Here is a 21,546-nt window from a genome sequence, read left to right on the forward strand (position 1 = left end):
TAGTTCATAATTAATAGTATAACACATCTGAATGCAAGCACAATAAGTTGAGTCCATCTGCACACTTCAGCCTTAGTTTGGAATTGATAGCTTAAACGGTTAAAGCATAGTACCTTCTAGAATTTGATGATGTTTTACCATTCTAGTCTTTGGACTTTGAAATGAATGGTTTTCTGCAAATGTGGTTGTCATATAAAAAGTATAAATAATATCAAAAACAATGAATCTAAGTTAGGGCAGAATGCACATTTGAAAGTTGGTTTATGTTGATAGCTGAAACTGTTTAAGCACTAGAGCCAGCAGAAGAAGTCAAATAATATGAGTATGGAAGAGTTCTAGACAGGTCTCGCTTTCAGCAAGCACATTCATTGCATGGGATTGGTGCATGCAGGTTGGCTGCTATACATTGGGTCTTTAGCCTGGTTTGCTAACTTCCTCTCTCAAAGAGTGCAGTGTCAGAAAATCTGCTGTCTCAGTCACTGCCTGTCACTAAGGGATTAGCCCAAGGCTAGATCCTAGGCCCCACGCTCTTCTCAGTTTACGTCAACAACATAGCTCAGGCAGTAGGAAGCTCTCTCATCCATTTATATGCAGATGATAGTCTTATACTCAGCTGGCCCCTCCCCAGATTTTGTGTTAAATGCTCTACAACAAAGCTTTCTTAGTGTCCAACAAGCTTTCTCTACCCTTAACCCTGTTCGGAACACCTCCAAAACAAAGATCATGTGGTTTGGTAAGAAGAATGTCCCTCTTCCCACAGGTGTTATTACTACCTCTGAGGGTTTAGAGCTTGAGGTAGTCACCAAGTTCTTGGGAGTATGGCTAGACGGTGCACTGTCTTTCTCTAAGTAACATATCAAAGCTGCAGGCTAAATTAAATCTAGACTTGGTTTCCTCTATCGTAATCGCTCCTCTTTCACCCCAGCTGCCAAACTAACCCTGATTCAGATCACCATCCTACCCATGCTAGATTACGGAGACATAATTTATAGGTCGGCAGGTAAGGGTGCTCTCGAGTGGCTAGATGTTCTTTACCATTCGGCCATCAGATTTGCCACCAATGCTCCGTATAGGACACATCACTGCACTCTATACTCCTCTGTAAACTGGTCATCTCTGTGTACCCGTCGCAAGACCCACTGGTTGATGCTTATTTAGAAAACCCTCTTAGGCCTCACTCCCCCCTATCTGAGATATCTACTGCAGCCCTCATTCTCCACATACAACACTAGTTCTGCCAGTCACATTCTGTTCAAGGTCCCCAAAGCACACACATCCCTGGGTCGCTCCTCTTTTCAGTTCGCTGCAGCTAGAAACTGGAATGAGCTGCAACAAACACCTCAAACTGGACAGTTTTATCTCAATCTCTTCATTCAAAGACTCAATCATGGCCACTCTTACTGACAGTTGTGGCTGCTTTGTATGATGTATTGCTGTCTCTACCTTCTTGACCTTTGTGCTGTTGACTTTGGCCAATAATTCTTGTACCATGTTTTTGTGTAGCTACCATGTTGCGTTGCTACCGTGTTGTTGTCACGTTGTGTTGCTACCATGCTGTGTTGTCATGTGTTGCTGCCTTGTTATGTTGTTGTCTTTGGTCTCTCTTTATGTAGTGTTGTGTCTCTCCTGTTGTGATGTGTGTTAAAAATGGCTCTAAATACTTTTCTGTACTTGATATAAAAATTCTGATAAATAAGCACGTCAGTGGACGTTGGCCTATGGCGGTTCTAGTAATGACGTCATTCACAAGGCAAGAGGGGGTGCGCCCTGAGTAACTTTGCTTAGGAAATAGATTATTTGTGGGAGAGACATGAGATAGAGACTGATTAAGTGAATGAATATAGTTTTAGTGGCAATCAGCATATTTTGCGTTATGGTTTGCATATTATTAGAAACATAGTAGCTGGTTAGAGAATTGATTATAGCTTCAGCTGTAAGCCAGCAAGAACAGTTAGCCTACAAAGCTGGAAGCTACCGGTATCTTCTTGCATTGTAAAGTGTCCTAACAGTTTCAACATTTCTACATGCTGTGTCGCATTATTCAAGTGTGTTAACTTCTGTGCAGCATTATAGGGGGGACATCGGCTGCGCAGATAGACAGAGTTGATCTGTGAGACACATTTGACAGATATACCAAAAGTAACAACATTTCTAGTACCAACTGGGCTTAATCTGTGCTTTATGAAATAGCCATTTGGCAACATTCTCCCAAACTGACTGTGCATATTTTCCACAGACCACTTGCCTAAATGTTTCAGAAGTTTCATGAGTTACAGTATGTTTGGCTATAAGAATGGGCAAAAACACGAGTTTACTGGATACGTTCCTTGTTATTATCCAGCACATCCAAGCCAAACATTCTCACATTGTATGATGTCATGTTAAAACATTTTTTACTATATTAAAAATGTAATATGAACATGTTGCTGACTGTATACATGTGCCATTCACAATGTTGCATTATAGTGCCCAAAATGAACTGGATAAAAGTGTGAATTATTTTGTTTCTAACAATGTCCCACATTTAGAAAACGTCACTGAGTGAGAACCACCTCGTTTCTTTGCCAACAGTAATATATTTTTTAATAGTGTCAATGGTCAAAATTACCTTTGCGACGGTTTTAGTAATAATATTTGAAAAATATTCCAACACGCTCTGCACTTTATTTGATTTTAATCTTATCTTAACTCTCAGTTGTTGTCATAGACATCATAGATGGCAATTGTTTTTAAACAACATCGTCCATCATGGGGGTTAGCGAGAGTTGCTGTCAATGAAGATGTCAAAGTTCAGTTAGATTGATCAGACAGATTGTACAGAAATATATTGCGCTTTGGAGGGTTCAGAGAGTTTAACATTTCCTCTCCCTGTGTCTTCTTATTCTATCCCACCCCTTCCCAATCTCCTTCCACTCTCCTTCTCTCCCCAGGTTGACCCATGACATCAGCCTGAATGAGTTTGAAGATGACGACTTGTCTGAGATCACTGAGATCACAGATGAGTGTGGGATGAGTCTCAACTACATGGGCCTAGAGATTAAGGTAAAGTAGCACTTCAAACCTGCAGTTGCTTAATGACAGTCGCACACACACACACACACACACACACACACACACACACACACACACACACACACACACACACACACACACACACACACACACACACACACACACATATATAATGGTCTGGAGAGTTAAAACACCACTTTAAAATAACAGTTTAAATACTTCCCGCTAATAAAAACAACGCCACACAACAATATTGTCCAGCTAATCTGTGCGCACCTCAGAATTTGTTTTACCCAGTTGATTGGCTTGAAGTTTTTGAAATAACCAAATTGGTCTGCGTCAGCAGTCCTGGATAAGGAAACATGTAGCCCTTTCCTGCTGTCAAATGGTTATTAATATTTTTCATAGTTTCATAGTTATTAATCAACATTATATAAAATAACTGCTGAAAATCTGATGTTTCTATGTCAAAATCCCCTTTAGCTGACACCAATTGCTCATTCTAGGGCAATGTGTCCAATGTGTCCTGATGGTGGCACAGTGGCACACAGCTGAACATCGGCAGCTCTGCTTGCAGCTTTAATTATTATTATTATTATTATTATTTCTACTGCATGAGGCTATAAATCTGCCACAGCAAGTTGATCCCTGCGATGCAAGGATTTATTTTGCAGCCTGTCCGCCAAATCCATTCACTACGCATGGTTCTCAGTCTCCAGCGACCCTTTTCGAGGATGCTTTCAAATATATTTTTTGTTGTTGCTTTGGCTTAAAATTACTAGGTTGCGATCATCGGTGCTATTGGAAATAGGATATCTAAGGGGCCTAGCCCGAACCATGAAAAACAGCCCCAGACCATTATTCTTCCACCAAACTTTACAGTTGGCACTATTCATTCGGGCAGGTAGCGTTCTCCTGGCATCCGCCAAACCCAGATTAGTCCATCGGACTGCCAGATGTTGAAGCGTGAGTCATCACTCGTGAGAATATGTTTCCACTGCTCCAGAGTCCAGTGGCGGCGAGCTTTACACCACTCCAGCTGACGCTTGGCATGGTGATCGTAGGCTTGTACAGTGGGGCAAAAAAGTATTTAGTCAGCCACCAATTGTGCAAGTTCTCCCACTTAAAAAGATGAGAGACGCCTGTAATTTTCATCATAGGTACACTTCCACTATGACAAACAAAATTAAAAGAAAAAAAATCCAGAAAATCACATTGTAGGATTTTTAATGAATTTATATGCAAATTATGGTGGAAAATAAATATTTGGTCACCTACAAACAAGCAAGATTTCTGGCTCTCACAGACCTGTAACTTCTTCTTTAAGAGGCTACTCTGTCCTCCACTCGTTTCCTGTATTAATGCACCTGTTTGAACTTGTTATCAGTATAAAAGACACCTGTCCACAACCTCAAACAGTCACACTCCAAACTCCACTATGGCCAAGACCAAAGAGCTGTCAAAGGACACCAGAAACAAAATTGTAGACAAAATTGAGAACTTGCACAATTGGTGGCTGACTAAATACTTTTTTGCCCCACTGTATGCGGCTGCTCGGCCAAGGAAACCCATTTCCCGAAACTCCCGACAAACAGTTATTGTGCTGACGTTGCTTCCAGAAGCAGTTTGGAACTCGGTTGTGCGGGTTACAAACTATTTTTACACGCTATGCGCTTCAGCACTCGGTGGTCACGTTCTGTGCGCTTGTGTAGCCTACCACTTTGTGACCGAGCCGTTGTTGCTCCTAGACGTTTCCACTTCCCAATAATAGCACTGACAGTTGACCGGGGCAGCTCTAGCAAAATTTAACAAACTGACTTGTTGGAAAGGTGGCATCCTATGACGGTGCCACATTGAAAGTCACTGAGCTCTTCAGTACGAGCCATTCTACTGCCAATGTTTGTCTATGGAGATGCATGACTGTGTGCTCAATTTTATACACCTGTCAGTGACGGGTGTGGTTGAAATAGCTGAATCCACTAATTTGTATGTGTCCACATACTTTTGCATATACAGTGTATGGAGACTGTTTAGTGCCAAAAATTAGGGGTTAAATACAAAACGACGTTTCCTGATCTTTCTTATATCTGTCAGATAGAGGACAGACATGGGAGGGGGGGGGGGGATTCTCTGTTATTCCACAGTGCATTCAGACATTATTCAGACCCCTTGACTTTTTCCACTTTTTGTTGAGTTACAGCCTTATTGTAAATTGATTATTGGCTTTTTTTCCGCATCAATCTACACACAATACCCCATAATGACAAAACGAAAACAGTTTTTTATTTATTCAGACCCATTTGCAAAATGTAGAAAAAGTCAAGGGGTGTGAATACTTACCGAATGCACTGTATGTAAGTGCATCTGTTATTCAATGCATTTGTATTGGCTAATAGCATTAAGGTCAAATACACTTTAAAAAAACGAATTATGTTTTCATATTTTTATTTTTTATACTTCAAGTGGGTCTTAAAATTCTAAATGAAATAGCAAAATGATACTTGATTTGACCTCTTAAAAATGATTTAAATCTTAGTAGACTCCCCAGTTTAGGCAAGGCTTCGACTGTAATGGGTTAATTCGCTCAAATTAGATAATAAGTAGTTCAAACGACATACTAAGTAATTCAAACAAGATACAAAAAAAAAAAAATCGTTCAAACGAGAAAATTCCAAGAGTGTACGTTTTTGAACTTTTTTTTTGCCTTGGGTGTCAGGGCTTCTGTAGAAAGTGGAAATGTATTGTGTGAATAAGTATATGAATTTGCTATATGGAAAGATAGGTTCAAGGAACAGAAATGACTTAATTTAATAAGGCACACAATATGTTGAATGGACTTCATCTGTGTGTATTTACAGTATAGAGATTCAAATGATTTTAGAATGAATTAAGTTCCTCTGCGTACACATCATGGACAAACTGAAATGGTCCACCCACACAGACAGTGTGGTGAAGAAGGCACAACAGCGTCTCTTCAACCTCAGGAAGCTGAAGAAATTTGACTTGTCACCTAAAACATTCCCAAACTTTTACAGATGCACAATTGAGAGAATTCTGTCGGGCTTTATCACCGCCTTGTATGGCAACTGCCCCGCCCACAACTGCAGGGCTCTCCAGAGGGTGGTGCGGTCTGCACAACACATCACCGGGGGCATACTACATGCCCTCCAGGACACCAACAGCACCCGATGTCACAGGAAGGCCAAAAAGATCATCAAGAACAACAACCACCCGAGCCACTGCCTGTTCACCCCGCTACCATCCAGAAGGCGAGGTCTCTACAGGTGTATCAAAGTTGGGACCGAGAGACTGAAAATAGCTTCCATCTCAAGGCCATCAGACTGTTAATCAGCCATCACTAACACAGAGCGGCTGCTTCCTACATACAGACTTGATATTCATGACGACTCTATCAAATGGATCACGAGTCACTTTATTAATGCCACTTTAATAATGATGTTTACATATCTTGCATTACTCATCCCATATGTATATAGTGTATTTTATTCCATCTATTGCATTGTGCCGAGGCCTCTCGGTCATTGCTCATACATATATTTATATGTGCATATTCTTATTCCATCCCTTTACTTAGATTTGTGTGTATTAGATAGTTGTTGTGGAAATTTTTGATTACTTGTTGATATTGCTGCAATGTCAGAACTACTGTAGAAGCACAAGGATTTCGCTACACTCTCAATAACATCTGCATGTGACCAATAACATTTTATTTCATTTGATTTGATTTAAACGAAAGAGTCAGGTTGGCAGCCTTGCGAGGGTTAACACGTTTAAATGTTTTACCCATGTTGGCTGCAGTGAAGAAGAGCTTGCAGGTTTTGATAGCGGATTGTTTAGTTTGTCTGGGAGCAAGACATCGTTTTCCGCAACGGGGCTGGTTTTCTTTTTGTAGTCCGTGATTGACTGTAGACCCTGCCACATACCTCTCGTGTCTGAGCTGTTGAATAGCGACTCTACTTTGTCTCTATACTGACACTTAGCTTGTTTGATTGCCTTGCGGAGGGAATAGCTACACTGTTGGTATTCGGTCCTGTTTCTGGTCACCTTGCTCTGATTAAAAGCAGTGGTTTTCGCTTTCAGTTTTGCGTGAATGCTGCCATCAATCCACGGTTTCTGGTTGGGGAAGGTTTTAATAGTTGCTATGGGTACAACATCACCGATGCACTTGCTAATACTCGCTCACCGAATCAGCGTATTCATCAATGTTATTGTCCGACACTATGCGGAACAAATCCAGTCTACATGATTGAAGCATAGAAGCGTAGAAATCGATTGCTAGGACCAGTGTTGAACAGATCAATACCATTAGTGGGGAGGTTCAATTGTGTACTGATGTGTGTTTTCTTGTTGGTGGTACGTAATCTGATTCTACCAGCATGTGCTAACGACCCCTCGCTCTGCACAAGTTGAAGGAAAGTTGGCAAAAATATTTACAATTTGATGGCTAAGATATCTACATTTACAGTAATAATGGCATAAACATGATTTTGGTAGTGTAACAATATTCTTTGTCCTCCTCTGAAGAGGAGTAAGAAATGTCGGACCAATGTGCAGCGTGGTATGTGTTCATGATGTTTACTGACTGAACACTGAAAATACAAAATAACAACGTGAAATAAACGAAAACCGAAACAGTCCTGAAAGGTGTCGAAAACACTAGACAGACAATAATCACCCACAAGACACAGGTGGGAAAAGGCTACCTAAGTATGATTCTCAATCAGAGACAACGAACGACACCTGCCTCTGATTGCGAACCATACCAGGCCAAACACATAAACACAACATAGAAAAAAGAACATGGACTACCCACCCCAACTCACTCCCTGACCAAACTAAAACAAAGAAATAACAAAGGAACTAAGGTCAGAACGTGACAGGTAGTGTTTGTATGGGTTTGTGTAATGCGGTTACAGGTGGTTAGATGTAGCCTGAGGACCACAGAGTACCTTCCAGACCATGTAAGCAATTTAATCTACTCCTTTTCACTTTGTAAACTCACAGTGCCCTGCTGAAAAATACCCCACAACAGCATTTTGTGTACATGAGCATGAGGGAGTGGACAAACCTTACTGTTATATTCTTATGGTATAGGGGGCGCTTGCCAAAAGCCAGGGAAAATGCAGCGCGGCAAATTCAAATAAAATCTAACTTTCATTCAATCACACATGTAAGATACTCAATTAAAGCTACGCTCGTTGTGAATCCAGCCAACATGTCAGATTTTAAAAAGGCTTTTCGGCGAAAGCATAAGAAGCTATTATCTGATGATAGCACAACAGTAAACAAAGAGGGTAGCATATTTCAACCCTGCAGGCGCTACACAAAACGCAGAAATAAAATATAAAACATGCCTTACCTTTGACAAGCTTCTTTTGTTGGCACTCCAATATGTCCCATAAACATCACAATTGGTCCTTTTGTTAGATTAATTCCGTCCATATATATCCAAAATGTCAATTTATTTGGCGCATTTGATCCAGAAAAAAACAGCTTCCAAATTGCGCAATGTCACTACAAAATATTTTAAAAGTTGCCTGTAAACTTCGCCAAAACATTTCAAACTACTTTTGTAATACAACTTTAGGTATTTTTAAGCGTTAATAATTGATGAAATTGAAGACGGGTCTATCTGTTTTCAATAGAGGACGAGAGGAACCTAACGCTACTTTTCAAGTCTTGCGCAACTCTCAACAGTGTTACCCATTTCCTAGATGGACATACTTCTTCATTGCACAAAGGAATAACCTCAACCAAATTCATAAAACTGGTGGCATGCAGTGGAAGCTGCAGGAACAGGTGCCTACAAAATATAGTTTCCCAATGAGAACTCACTGAACAGACAAAGAACTCAAAAAAAAGAAATCTGAATGGTTAGTCCTCGGGGTTTTGCCTGTTACATAAGTTCTGTTATACTCACAGGCATGATTCGAACAGTTTTATAAACTTAAGAGTGTTTTCTATCCAAATCTTCGAAAATATGCATATCTTATATTCTTGGCATGAGTAGCAGGAAGTTGAAATTGGGCACGCTATTTATCCAAAAGTGAAAATGCTGCCCCCTATAACTTAACAACCTAACTGTGGGACAGAAACTAGCAATGCAAGGGAAACTGAAATATATAAAATCAAGACTACAACAGTAGACAACCACCTCATTCTTCTCTCTGCAGATTCTCCAAACACAATACAAATACACACCTAGAAAAATCAACCACCAAGGGCTACTCTTGACGAGAATGATCTGTCAAAGTCAAAAGGCTGGGGGAGATGTACAGATGGGTCTTTGAGATGAGGAAGGGGTTTGTTTGTACAGGGTTGTGATTAGAGATGGTTTTGTATGAGAACGATTGAAAGGTGCCTTTTCTCCTCAATTGAGATGTTTGATTGGGCTCAAGTCCGGGTTCTGGCTGGGCCACTCAAAGACACTCAGAGACTTGTACCGAAGACACTCCTGCGTTGTCTTGGCTGTGTGCTTGGGGTCATTGTCCTGTTGGAAGGTGAACTTTCACCCCAGTCTGAGGACCTGAGCGCTCTCGAGCAGGTTTTCAGCAAGGATCTGTACTTTGCTCCGTTCATCTTTCCCTCGATCATGACTAGTCTCCCAGTCCTGCAGCTGAAAAACATCCCCACAGCATGATGCTGCCACCACCATTCTTCACCGTGCAGATGGTGTCAGGTTTACTCCAGACGTCACGCTTGGTATTCAGGGTAAAGAGTTCAATCTTGGTTTCATCAGACCAGAGAGTCTTGTTTCTCATGCTCTGAGAATCCTTTAGATACCTTTTGGCAAACTTCAAGCTGGCTCTCATGGGCCTTTTATTAGGAGTGGCTTCCGTTTGGCCACTACAATAAAGGCTTGATTAGTGGAGTGCTGCAGAGATGGTTGTCCTTCTGGAAGGTTCATCCATCTCCACAAATAAAAAATAAAAAATAATGATAATAAAATTTGACAAAAGTATATTCATACAGTTCTTATACATGTGTAATTAAGAAAAAATCTAAAGAATTTCGAAAAACTGTCCAGAAAGCACTTTTTTAAGGGGGTGATACGTTTTTGAAAAAATGTTCAAATTTTCAAAATTTTACTTTTGGGTCTTTACATTTGCAATATGAAAAATTACGGTGGAGCGCACTCGCCATCTATTGGATTTTTGCAGTTTTACACTTGGCATTTGCCATAAGGCATTTGCAATCAACTTTGAAACAACGTCCAATTGAGTGGTATTGGACACCGTGTATATGGTTCGTACGGTGCCAATATGTTCCCATTCATTTTTGTCCATTTCAGGGGGAGTTCCCTTACATAACTAAATAAACACATAATGTATATATTAACATATAAGATGTGAATTGGCAACATTTCATTCCAAATTCTGAGTTTATTTCCTCTCTTCAGCTCGACAACGGATGCCATCGATTCATTCTTCAAAGTGTGTAGAAATTATGTACTCATCCAAGAAGTGCCCTCCGTGCTCAGTCTCGCATAATTTGATTTGGATTCATACTCCAACCATTTGCATGCTATAATTTTCTTGCTTGGAGCATCGTAGTATGCATTTTGAGAAACACCAACTGTATCACACACGAAGAAGTGAAGACTGCTGGATAATCATATTATTTCATTATAGTATCTACACTATTATAGAAACACAGGCCACATGGACATGACTGGACGATAAACTATACCCTGACTATGTAAAGGATAACCTGTATAAATAAAGCAATAAAGGTTCTGAATATATTATGTAAATAAGCCATTTCTGTTTGTAATTTTTTATAAATTTGCAAAAATGTGGGGTATTGTGCATAGACTGATGAGTTTTGTTTGTCCATTTTAGAATAAGGTTGTAACGTAACAGAATGTGGAAAAAATGAAGGGTTCAGAATACTTTCCGAATGCACTGTATATACAGTATATACACTACTGGTCAAAAGTTTTAGAACACCTACTCATTCAAGGGCTTTTCTTTATTTGTACTATTTTCTACATTGTAGAATAATAGTGAAGACATCAATACTATGAAATAACACATATGAAATCATGTAGTAACCAAAAAAGTGTTAAACAAATCTAAATATATTTTATATTTGAGATTCTTCAAATAGCCACTCTTTGACTTGATGTCTGCTTTGCACACTCTTGGCATTCTCTCAACCAGCTTCACCTGGAATGCTTTTCCAACTATCTTGAAGGAGTTCCCACATATGCTGAGCTGCTTTTCCTTCACTCTGCGGTCCAACTCATCCCAAACCATCTCAATTGCGTTGAGTTGGAGGATGCAGCACTCCATCACTCTCCTTCTTGGTCAAATAGCCCTTACACAGCCTGGAGGTGTGTTGGGTCATTGTCCTGTTGAAAAACAAATTATAGTCCCAATAAGCTGAAACCAGATGCGATGGCGTATCACTGCATACTTACTGCTAATATTGGCTGCTTAATTAATTATATCAGACAGACTCAACAAAAGCCCTACTTACAGTTACAAATGTGGTAGCCTGCTGTCTCTGGGAGAGAAATGTGTCACTATTTGTAAAATGATTTTCATTCAATCTAGCCATTTGAACTATTCGGCCTAGAAAAAAAAAGAAACAAAATGCATTCTTGTTTTAGGCTCCTTCTTTCAAATAGTTTTACTTGTCATATATATCCTGCTACAATAACTGAGTATTTTCTTATTGTCTCATCCCGCATAAAACAGAGTTTTTGTCTTCATCTACTGGATATATCACACAGCTAGGAGCCAATATTAGCAGTGTAGCAAAAAGTTGCCTACACAACAAATGAGAGCTTGCATTTGTTATGGAGTTCATCATTCTTCTTTGTGCTTAACTTATTTGTGCATAAATTCTTGTTTGATAAGTTGGAGTGAGAAAGTGTCCAAAGAAATGAGTACCACTGAAATAAAGCATAAATATATATATTTTTAATTGAAACACATCCAACCAACACAAAGAAACATGCGCACACACACTCATCCTTGTCCCCGATGCTATGTCTGTGAAGAGTGAGAGATGACTTGTGTGCATGCATGCTTCTGCAGAAAGTTGCAGGAAATTAGAATCACTGTTGCGTTCTTTTAATATCTTACGTGAATTAAGTTTAAAACATTTAATTAACTTTCTACTAAGTTCAATATATTTGTTAATTATGTTTAATTATTGTGCATGCATGTACGTGTGGTTGTGTAGGTAAACCTTTACTCATTAGAGTGCAGGGCAATTGGATTTGATTTGCGGTCATTTGTTTGGATATAGTAAAATACAAAATGTCAGGGCTGAATCGGGCTACTATTCCTTATTCCTATGCATTATTCCTGAACACGCACGCACGCACGCACGCACGCACGCACGCACGCACGCACGCACGCACGCACGCACGCACGCACGCACGCACGCACGCACGCACGCACGCACGCACGCACGCACGCACGCACACACACACACACACACACACACACACACACACACACACACACACACACACACACACACACACACACACACACACACACACACACACACACACACACACACACACACACACACACTGCTGAGAGGACAAACAGCTGACTTTTTATTCCTCAAAGAGACCTCTTTGTTTTAGAAGAAACAGCAAAATGAAGGGAGGGGAGATGAGGGAGGGAGGATGGAGGGAGCAGAGAAAATGAAGAGAAGGAGGGACATGGGAGGGGGTGATGGAGGAGAGAGGGAGGGGGCGTATCGGTGGAGTGTGGGTGTGCATGAGCCAACGAAAACACGGACAAGGAGGAAAAGGAAACCTATCTCCATGGCAACAGTTTTATCTCAACTACTGCAAGATTCATTGCTGAAAATATATGCAGCGTTGGAACACGCGTCTTATGTACGACGTAACGCGGAGTGCCTGGATACAGCCCTTGGCCACATACCACAAACCCCCAAGATGCCTAATTGCTATTACAAACTGGTTACCAACGCAATTACAGCAGTACAATTTTTTTTTTTGTCATACCCATGGTATACGGTCTGATATACCACGGCTGTCAGCCAATCAGCATTCAGGAATCAAACCACCCAGCTCATAATAGAACTGGTATCTTCTATTTCAAAAACCTTCTAGCATTATGAAGATAAACCATCCTTTTGTAGCTTGTGTTTGGTCATACACATACAGGATACAAACATTGGGGCTGTTTTCATGGTTCGGGCTAGGCCCCTTACTTCCACTGAAAGAAAATCTTAACGCTACAGCATAAAATGACATTCTAGACGATTCTGTGCTTCCAACTTTGTGGCAACAGTTTGGGGAAGGCCCTTTCCTGTTTCAGAATGACAATGCCCCCATGCACAAAGCGAGGCCCATACAGAAATGGTTTGTCAAGATCAGTGTGGAACAATTTGACTGGACTGCACAGAGCCCTGACCTCAACCCCATCAAACACCTTTGGGATGAATTGGAACGCAGACTGCGAGCCAGGCCTAATCGCCCAACATCAGTGCCCGACCAAGTCCCCGCAGCAAAGTTCCAACATCTAGTGAAAAGCATTCCCAGAAGAGTGGAGGCTGTTATAGCAGCAAGGGGGGGACCAGCTCCATATTAATGCCCATGATTTTGGAATGAGATGTTCGACGAGCAGGTGTCAACATACTTTTGTGCATAGACATTTTATGTTCATGTCTGGTATGCCTGTGTCAAAAAAATGGTGATTGGCCAATGCAATGCCAGGCATCAGGATCCTCAGGCTGTGGTGGTATTCCTGCCCAACTACATTGCAGACGCATGCCAGACAGTTGGGAAGAACTACTGAATATAAGTGCAACGTCAACTCACCATCAGTACAACCAGGAATATGACTTTCGCGAAGCGGATCCTGTGTTCTGCCTTCCACCCAGGACAACGGAATGGATCCCAGCCTGTGACCCAAAACAACGACGTCGTAAAAGAGGCAAACGAAGCAGTCTACTGGTCAGGCTCCAGAGACGGCCACATCGCACACCACTGCCTAGCATACTACTCGCCAATGTCCAGTCTCTTGACAACAAGGTTGATGAAATCCGAGCAAGGGAAGCATTCCAGAGAGACATCAGAGACTGTAACGTTCTTTGCTTCATGGAAACATGGGTCACTCGAGAGACGCTAACAGAATCGGTGCAGCCAGCTTGTTTCTTCACGCACCGTTCCGACAGAAACAAACATCTTTCTGGTAAGAAGAGGGGCAGGGCGTATGCCTTATGATTAACGAGACGTGGTGTGATCACAACAACATACAGGAACTCAAGTCCTTCTGTTCACCTGACTTAAAATTCCTCACAATCAAATGTCGACCGCATTATCTACCAAGGGAATTCTCTTTGATTATAATCACAGCCGTATATATTCCCCCCCAAGCAGACACATCGATGGCCCTGAAATAACTTTATTTGATTCTTTGCAAACTGGAAACCACATATCCTGAGGCTGCATTCATTGTAGCTGGGGATTTTAACAAGGCTAATCTGAAAACAAGACTCCCAAAAATGTATCAGCATATCGATTGCGCAACCAGGGCTGGTAAAACCTTGGATTATTGCTATTCTAACTTCCGCGACACATATAAGGCCCTCCCCCGCCCTCCTTTCGGAAAAGCTGACCACGACTCTGACCACGATTTTGTTGCTCCCTGCCTACAGACAGAAACTAAAACAAGAAGCTCCTGCGCTCAGGTCTGTTCAACGCTGGTCCGACCAATCTGATTCCACGGTTCAGGACTGCTTTGATCACGTGGACTGGGATATGTTTTGCATTGCTTCCAACAACAACATTTACGAATACGCTAATTTGGGAGCGAGTTCATTAGAAAGTGTATTGACGATGTTGTTCCCATAGCAACGACTAAAACATTCCCAAACCAGAAACCGTGGATTGATGGCAGCATTCGCGTGAAACTGAAAGCGCGAACCACTGCTTTTAACCAGGGCAAGGTGACCGGAAACATGACCGAATACAAACAGTGTAGCTATTCCCTCCGCAAGGCAATCAAACAAGCTAAGCGTCAGTATAGAGACAAAGTAGAGTCACAATTCAATGGCTCAGACACAAGAGGTATGTGGCAGGGACCAGGATGTCTTGCTCCCAGGCAGACTAATTCACTTTTTTGCCTGCTTTGAGGACAATACAGTGCCACTGACACGGCCCGAAACCAAAACCTGCGGACTCTCCTTCACTGCAGCCGACATGAGTAAAACATTTAAACGTGTTAACCCTCGCAAGGCTGCAGGCCCAGACGGCATCCCCAGTCGCGTCCTCAGAGCATGCGCAGACCAGCTGGCTGTTGTGTTTACAGACATATTCAATCATTCCTTATCCCAGTCTGCTGTTCCCACATGCTTCAAGAGGGCCACCATTGTCCCTGTTCCCAAGAAAGCTAAGGTAACTGAGCTAAACGACCACCGCCCCGCCCCGTAGCACTCACTCGACCCCGCCCTGTGCAACTGGGTACTGGACTTCCTGACCGGCCGCCCCCAGGTGGTGAGGGTAGGTAACAACATCTCCACCCCGCTGATCCTTAACACTGGGGCCCCACAAGGTTGCGTTCTGAGCCCTCTCCTGTACTCCTTGTTCACCCACGACTGCGTGGCCATGCACGCCTCCAACTCAATCATCAAGTTTGCGGATGGCACTACAGTGCTAGGCTTGATTACCAACAACGACGAGACGGCCTACAGGGAGGTGGTGAGGGCCCTCGGAGTGTGGTGTCAGGAAATTAACCTCACACTCAACTTCAACAAAACAAGGAGATGATTGTGGACTTCAGGAAACCGCAGAGGGAGCACCCCCCATCCACACCGATGGGACAGTAGTGGAGAGGGTAGTAAGTTTTAAGTTCCTCAGCGTACACATCACGGACAAACTGAATTGGTCCACCCACACTGACAGCGTCGTGAAGAAGGCGCAGCAGCGCCTCTTACACCTCAGGAGGCTGAAGAAATTTGGCGTGTCACCAAAAGCACTCACAAACTTCTACAGATGCACAATCGAGAGCATCCTGTTGGACTGTATCACTGCCTGGTACGGCAACTGCTCCGCCCACAACCGTAAGGCTCTCCAGAGGGTAGTGAGGTCTGCACAACGCATCACCGGGGGCAAACTACCTGCCCTCCAGGACACCTACACCACCCGATGTCACAGGAAGGCCACAAAGATCATCAAGGACAACAACCACCCGAGCCACTGCCTGTTCACCCCGCTATCATCCAGAAGGCGAGGTCAGTACAGGTGCACCAAAGCAGGAACCGAGAGACTGAAAAACAGCTTCTATCTCAAGGCCATCAGACTGTTAAACAGCCACCACTAACATTGAGTGGCTCATGCCAACACACTGACTCAACTCCAGCCATAATGGGAATTGGTGGAAATTGATGTAAAATATATCACTAGCCACTTTAAACAATGCTACTTAATATAGTGTTTACATACCCTACATTACTCATCTCATATGTATATACTGTACACTATATTATCTACTGTAATCTCCATGTAATACATGTATCACTAGCCACTTTAAACTATGCCACTTTGTTTACATACCTACATTACTCATCTCATATTTATATACTGTACTCGATACCATCTACTGCATCTTGCCTATGCCGTTCTGTACCATCACTCATTCATATATCTTTATTACATATTCTTTATCCCTTTAGACTTGTGTGTATAAGGTAGTAGTTTTGAAATTGTTAGGTAAGATTACTCGTTCGTTATTACTGCATTGTCGGAACTAGAAGCACAAGCATTTCACTACACTCGCATTAACATCTGCTAACCATGTGTTTGTGACAAATACATTTGATTTGATTTGGTTTTAAAGGACTATGTTCAGATTTTTTGGAAGATGTAGGTGGCTTTCAGAAGCACCACATATGTGTATAAAGTTTATATAGCTCTGAGATAGGAGTATATATTGTAGGTGCAGAATAGTGTCCACATCATAACATATTACACCTGCCCTGGGTGTCTCTTTCTGGTATCATTAGAGCTACAGTCTGGGAATTGAGAAGCTGTTCAGTCATCATTTCAATTCTTAATATTTTCCCATTCATTATTGAAGAATATAACCTATTAATGCCTCATGAGGTTACCCTAATGACTGTCTTTATCATAACCCAGAATATAAGGCTTTATAACTTAATTGTTTACAAATAACAATAATGAAATGAACATTATATATATTAAGGTAGATACAGTCAGTAAACAAACTGCTGCAATGAATAGTCTCTCTGCCTTGATCTCTCCATTTGGCTCTTTCCCTCTCTCTCTTTCTCTCCCTGTTATAAGTGGCTCAGCATTGGCAGTGACAGTGTGCAGGCTGATGTCAGATCAGCCTCTAATTGGCCAACTCAATCCCCCTTCCCCCCTATTTTCTCCTTCCTCCATCCTTTGCTCTCTCTCTACCTTCTCATCTTGTTCCATTTCCTCTGTCTCTCTCAATCTTTATCTCCCTTTGTGTGTCTCTGCTTGTAGCTCCCATTGCCTTTCTCTCTCTCTGGACTGACGTGAGTAACTTCCAATCCCTGCAGGGTTGTGTGAGGCAGGGGACCAATAGTGGGGTGGGGAAGGAGGAGCTGGGTGCTGTCGGCCAGCTCCAGGCCGAGATACTCCATTTGGATCTGATCGACGGGGCCGATGGTTACCGCGATGACAAGGAGTCATCTAAGCCATCTTCCACAGCACCCCTGCCAGTAACTGAGGACCCCCCTCTAGTAACCATGAATATATACCGGCCAAAGAGACCCACGACCCTTAACCTTTTCCCCATGGTGCCACGCACTCAGGTGAGTCCAAATGAACCCTCCGTTATCCCTTTATTACTCTTCCCATCCTTTCACCCACCTCCTTCCTTCTGCTGGCTGACCCCACTCGCTGTCCCCTTTTCTTTCTTCCTCGTTAACCTCTGTGACAGCTGAATTAATATTGATAGCTGGAAGGATGGAGGGGTGGATGAATGAAATGATAGAGTAAAATGTACGAGAATGTGAGGACAAAGCTGATATTCTGTACTGTATCTAGTCTATATGTGTGTATAAAATCAGTGAGGACAAAGCTGTGATGATATCACCCCCCTAGACACCATGTCTGTTTTTCTCTGGGTGTTATGCTGGTTGAAACAATGGGTGGGATTGTCAGGAGAGAGAGAGTGTGTTCTTTTGGTACACATCTCCTTTTGTGTGTGACAACTGTGTATGTGTGTGACTGAGGCATGTGACTGTATCAGTGGTGGTCGGTGCCATTTAAGATGAGGGAGGAATTATATTTTTTTTATGAACATGGCCTTATTTCTATTACAGCATATTGGATGACTGTCATTCATATTCCATTCCCCCAGCTCAATGTAACATCGATAGGTTTAGGCTACTACATGATACAACATGTTTCCCTATGCCCATCATGAGGTTGCTACAATCTAACCTAGTGGTTCCCAACCTTTTTTGGGTACTGGAGTGATTCCTATATTATATTGGACAAAAATGTATTTTAAAATCAATATTATTTGTCTATGCCTGTCATTTAACTGCAAATAAGGATAATGTGTTACTATAATAAACACTCATGTACTCTTAACATGCAAGCAGTAAAATTAGATTTTAAAAAACGATAAAAATACATCTTATGGAACAGCGGAGACTGTGAAGCAACACAAACATAGGCACAGACACATAAATACAAACACACAATAACATACACACTATACACACACATTTTGTATTGTGAATATGTGGTAGTGCCTGAGGGCACACACGTAATATGTTGTAAAATCTTGTGTGAATGTATTGTAATGTTTTAAAAAATGTATACTGCCTTAATTTTGCTTGACCCCAGGAAGAGTAATGGGAATCGATAATAAATACAAATCCAAACATCAGTTTAATCTTTTTTATAGGATTTATTCTCATCTTGAAGTGTCCAGAAAATTATACAAAAACAAAGATCAAATGTTACATTTACTGGGAGAATGTGTGTAACCCATATTTCTAGACTTGTGTATGACACATGATGACTCACCAATCAGTGAGAAACTTGATCATGTCTTTCACTCATACTCTGTCAGTATTTTGGGACAGCAGTGATCAGGCTTTTCTCCAAGTCCAGTCTGTTCCTGTGCTTGGTCTTGATTAGGGTCATGGATGAAAATGTCACTTCACATAAGTATGTTCAGGCCCCTTGACTTTTTCCACGTTGTTATGTTACAGACTTATTCTAAAATTGATAACATTTTTGCAAATGTGTAAAAAAAAAATGAAATATCACATTTAGATAAGTATTCCGACCCTTTACTCAGTACTTTGTTGAAGCACATATGGCAGCGACTAAAGCGTTGAGTCTTCTTGTTTATGATGCTACAAGCTTGCACACCTGTATTTGGGGAGTTTCTCACATTCTTCTTTGCAGATCCTCTCAAGCTTTGTCAGATTGGATGAAGAGCGTCGCTGCACAGATATATTCCAGGTCTCTCCAGAGATGTTTGTCTGGATGGTCCAGAGGCCAGAATTGAACCCGATCCCTAAGCCATCCCTAAGCCACTCCTGTCTTGGCTGTGTGGTTAGGGTCGTTGTCCTGTTGGAAGGTGAAAATTCACCCCAGTCTGAGGACCTGTTCGCTCTGGAGCAGGTTTTCATCAATGATCTTGCTGTACTTTGCTCTGTTCATCTTTCCCTCGATCCTGGCTAGTTTCCCAGTCCCTGCCGCTGAAAAACATCCCCACAGCATGATCCTGCCACCACCATGCTTCATCGTAGAACTGGTGCCAGGTCTCCTCCAGAAGTGACGCTTGGCATTCAGGCCAAAGAGTTCAATCTTGGTTTCATCAGACCAGAGAGTCTTGTTTCTCATTGTCTGAGAGTCCTTTGGGTGCCTTTTGGCATACTCCAAGAGGGCGTACATGTGCCTTTTACTGAGGAGTGGCTTCCGTCAGGCCACTCTAACATGAACACCTGATCGTGGAGTGCTGCAGAGATGGTTGTCCTTCTAGAAGGTTCTCCCATCTGCACAGAGGAACTTTGGAGCTCTGTCAGAGTGACCATCAGGTTTTTGTTCACCTCCCTGACCAAGGCCCTTCTCCCCCGATTGCTCAGTTTGGCCTGGCGGCCAGCTCTAGGATGAGTCTTAGCGGTTCCAAACTTCTTCCATTTAAGAATGATGGAGGAAACTGTGTTCTTGGGGACATTAAATGCTGCAGAATTTTGGTGCCCTTCCTCAGATCTGTTTCTCGACACAATCCTGTCTCGGAGCTCTACGGACAATTGCTTCGACCTCATAGCTTGGTTTTTGGCTGACATGCACTGTCAAATGTGGGACCTTACATAGACAGGTGTGTGCCTTTTCAAATCATGTCCAATCAATTTAATTTACCACAGGTGGACTCCAATCAAGTTGTAGAAACATCTCAAGGATGATCAATGGAAAGAGGATGCACCTCAATTTCAAAACTTATAGCAAAGGGTCTGGTTACTTACTTAAATAAGGTATTTCTGTTTTTATTTTGAATACATTTGCAAAAAAAGATAAAATGCTGTTTTTGCTTTTTCATTATGGGGTATTGTGTTTAGATTGATGATAAATGTTTTATTTAATCAATTTTAGAATAAGGCTGTAACGTATAATAATGTGGAAAAAGTAAAGTGGTCTGGAGTCACGTAATGCTGCAAAGCAAGATGGTTGTCTTAAAGGAGCCTTCCAATAAAATCCTCAGAAGTTTGATAGAATAGAACATTTAGTATAATTTTTTGGGAGGGGAAAGTTAATTTGATTTGTTTTATCAACGTTTTTCAACAATGTCTGCGTTGAATTCAGCCTCAACACGTACACGTAGCGCAATTGCAGGCGCAGCGGTTAACAAGGCTAGCTCAGTTGCTAGCAATTCAGCAAGCATGACTTTGAAAGGGCAGAACATATAACCCAGCTCTTTGTCAGCTTTGCAATCATCCCTATAGAAGGCCATGGAAGAAATGGGTAGAGTCAGCACCATTCTTGAATCTCTTGAATCGGATGTATCGGTCATATTACAGAGGCTAAATTAGTCAGAAGGTCGGATATCGGATATCAATGCTGGAGGACGACAACGATTGACTGATTAAAAACGTAGAGAAGAACGCCAAACTGTATGAGGATCTCCACAGAAGCGTGCAAGCCACAGCTAACTGAGACAGGCCCCTCAATTTAAGACTTCTAGGAGTCAAAGAAGGTCTGGAGGATGGCAAGCCGCAGGAATGCGTGAGACAAATTATCTTGGAGACTCTGGGGGTGAATCTGGACGAATCCGAGCTTCAACGAGCTTGGTATAGCACCAATACCACGGGAGAATATACCCTTAAGCAAAGATGTCAGTAAAGTAAGTAGATGGAACTAACAACCTTGACCTTATTTTAATTGATCTGATATTATATGGTTGCATAGAACATTTTGTTCTCCCACTTTCCTAAAATTTCAGTTTTATTTATTTTTCTATTCTATTATTTTTACTTATTGCCATTTGGTGTGGGAATACAGGATTT

General features: G+C 41.8%; 1 protein-coding gene across 1 annotated transcript in view; it reads left to right on the forward strand.

Moving 5' to 3' along the window:
- LOC139411278 (mitogen-activated protein kinase 8 interacting protein 1b) overlaps window positions 1–21,546 on the forward strand; it is a 127,176-nt gene that overhangs the window by 44,696 nt on the left and 60,934 nt on the right. Inside the window, exons 3-4 of the mRNA XM_071157348.1 lie at window positions 2,931–3,042; window positions 17,575–17,829. Coding sequence (XP_071013449.1) covers window positions 2,931–3,042; window positions 17,575–17,829 — 367 coding nt within the window. The remainder of the gene's footprint in view (window positions 1–2,930; window positions 3,043–17,574; window positions 17,830–21,546) is intronic.

This window comes from Oncorhynchus clarkii, chromosome 6, assembly GCF_045791955.1.
Source record: "Oncorhynchus clarkii lewisi isolate Uvic-CL-2024 chromosome 6, UVic_Ocla_1.0, whole genome shotgun sequence".
Lineage (NCBI taxonomy): Eukaryota > Metazoa > Chordata > Actinopteri > Salmoniformes > Salmonidae > Oncorhynchus > Oncorhynchus clarkii.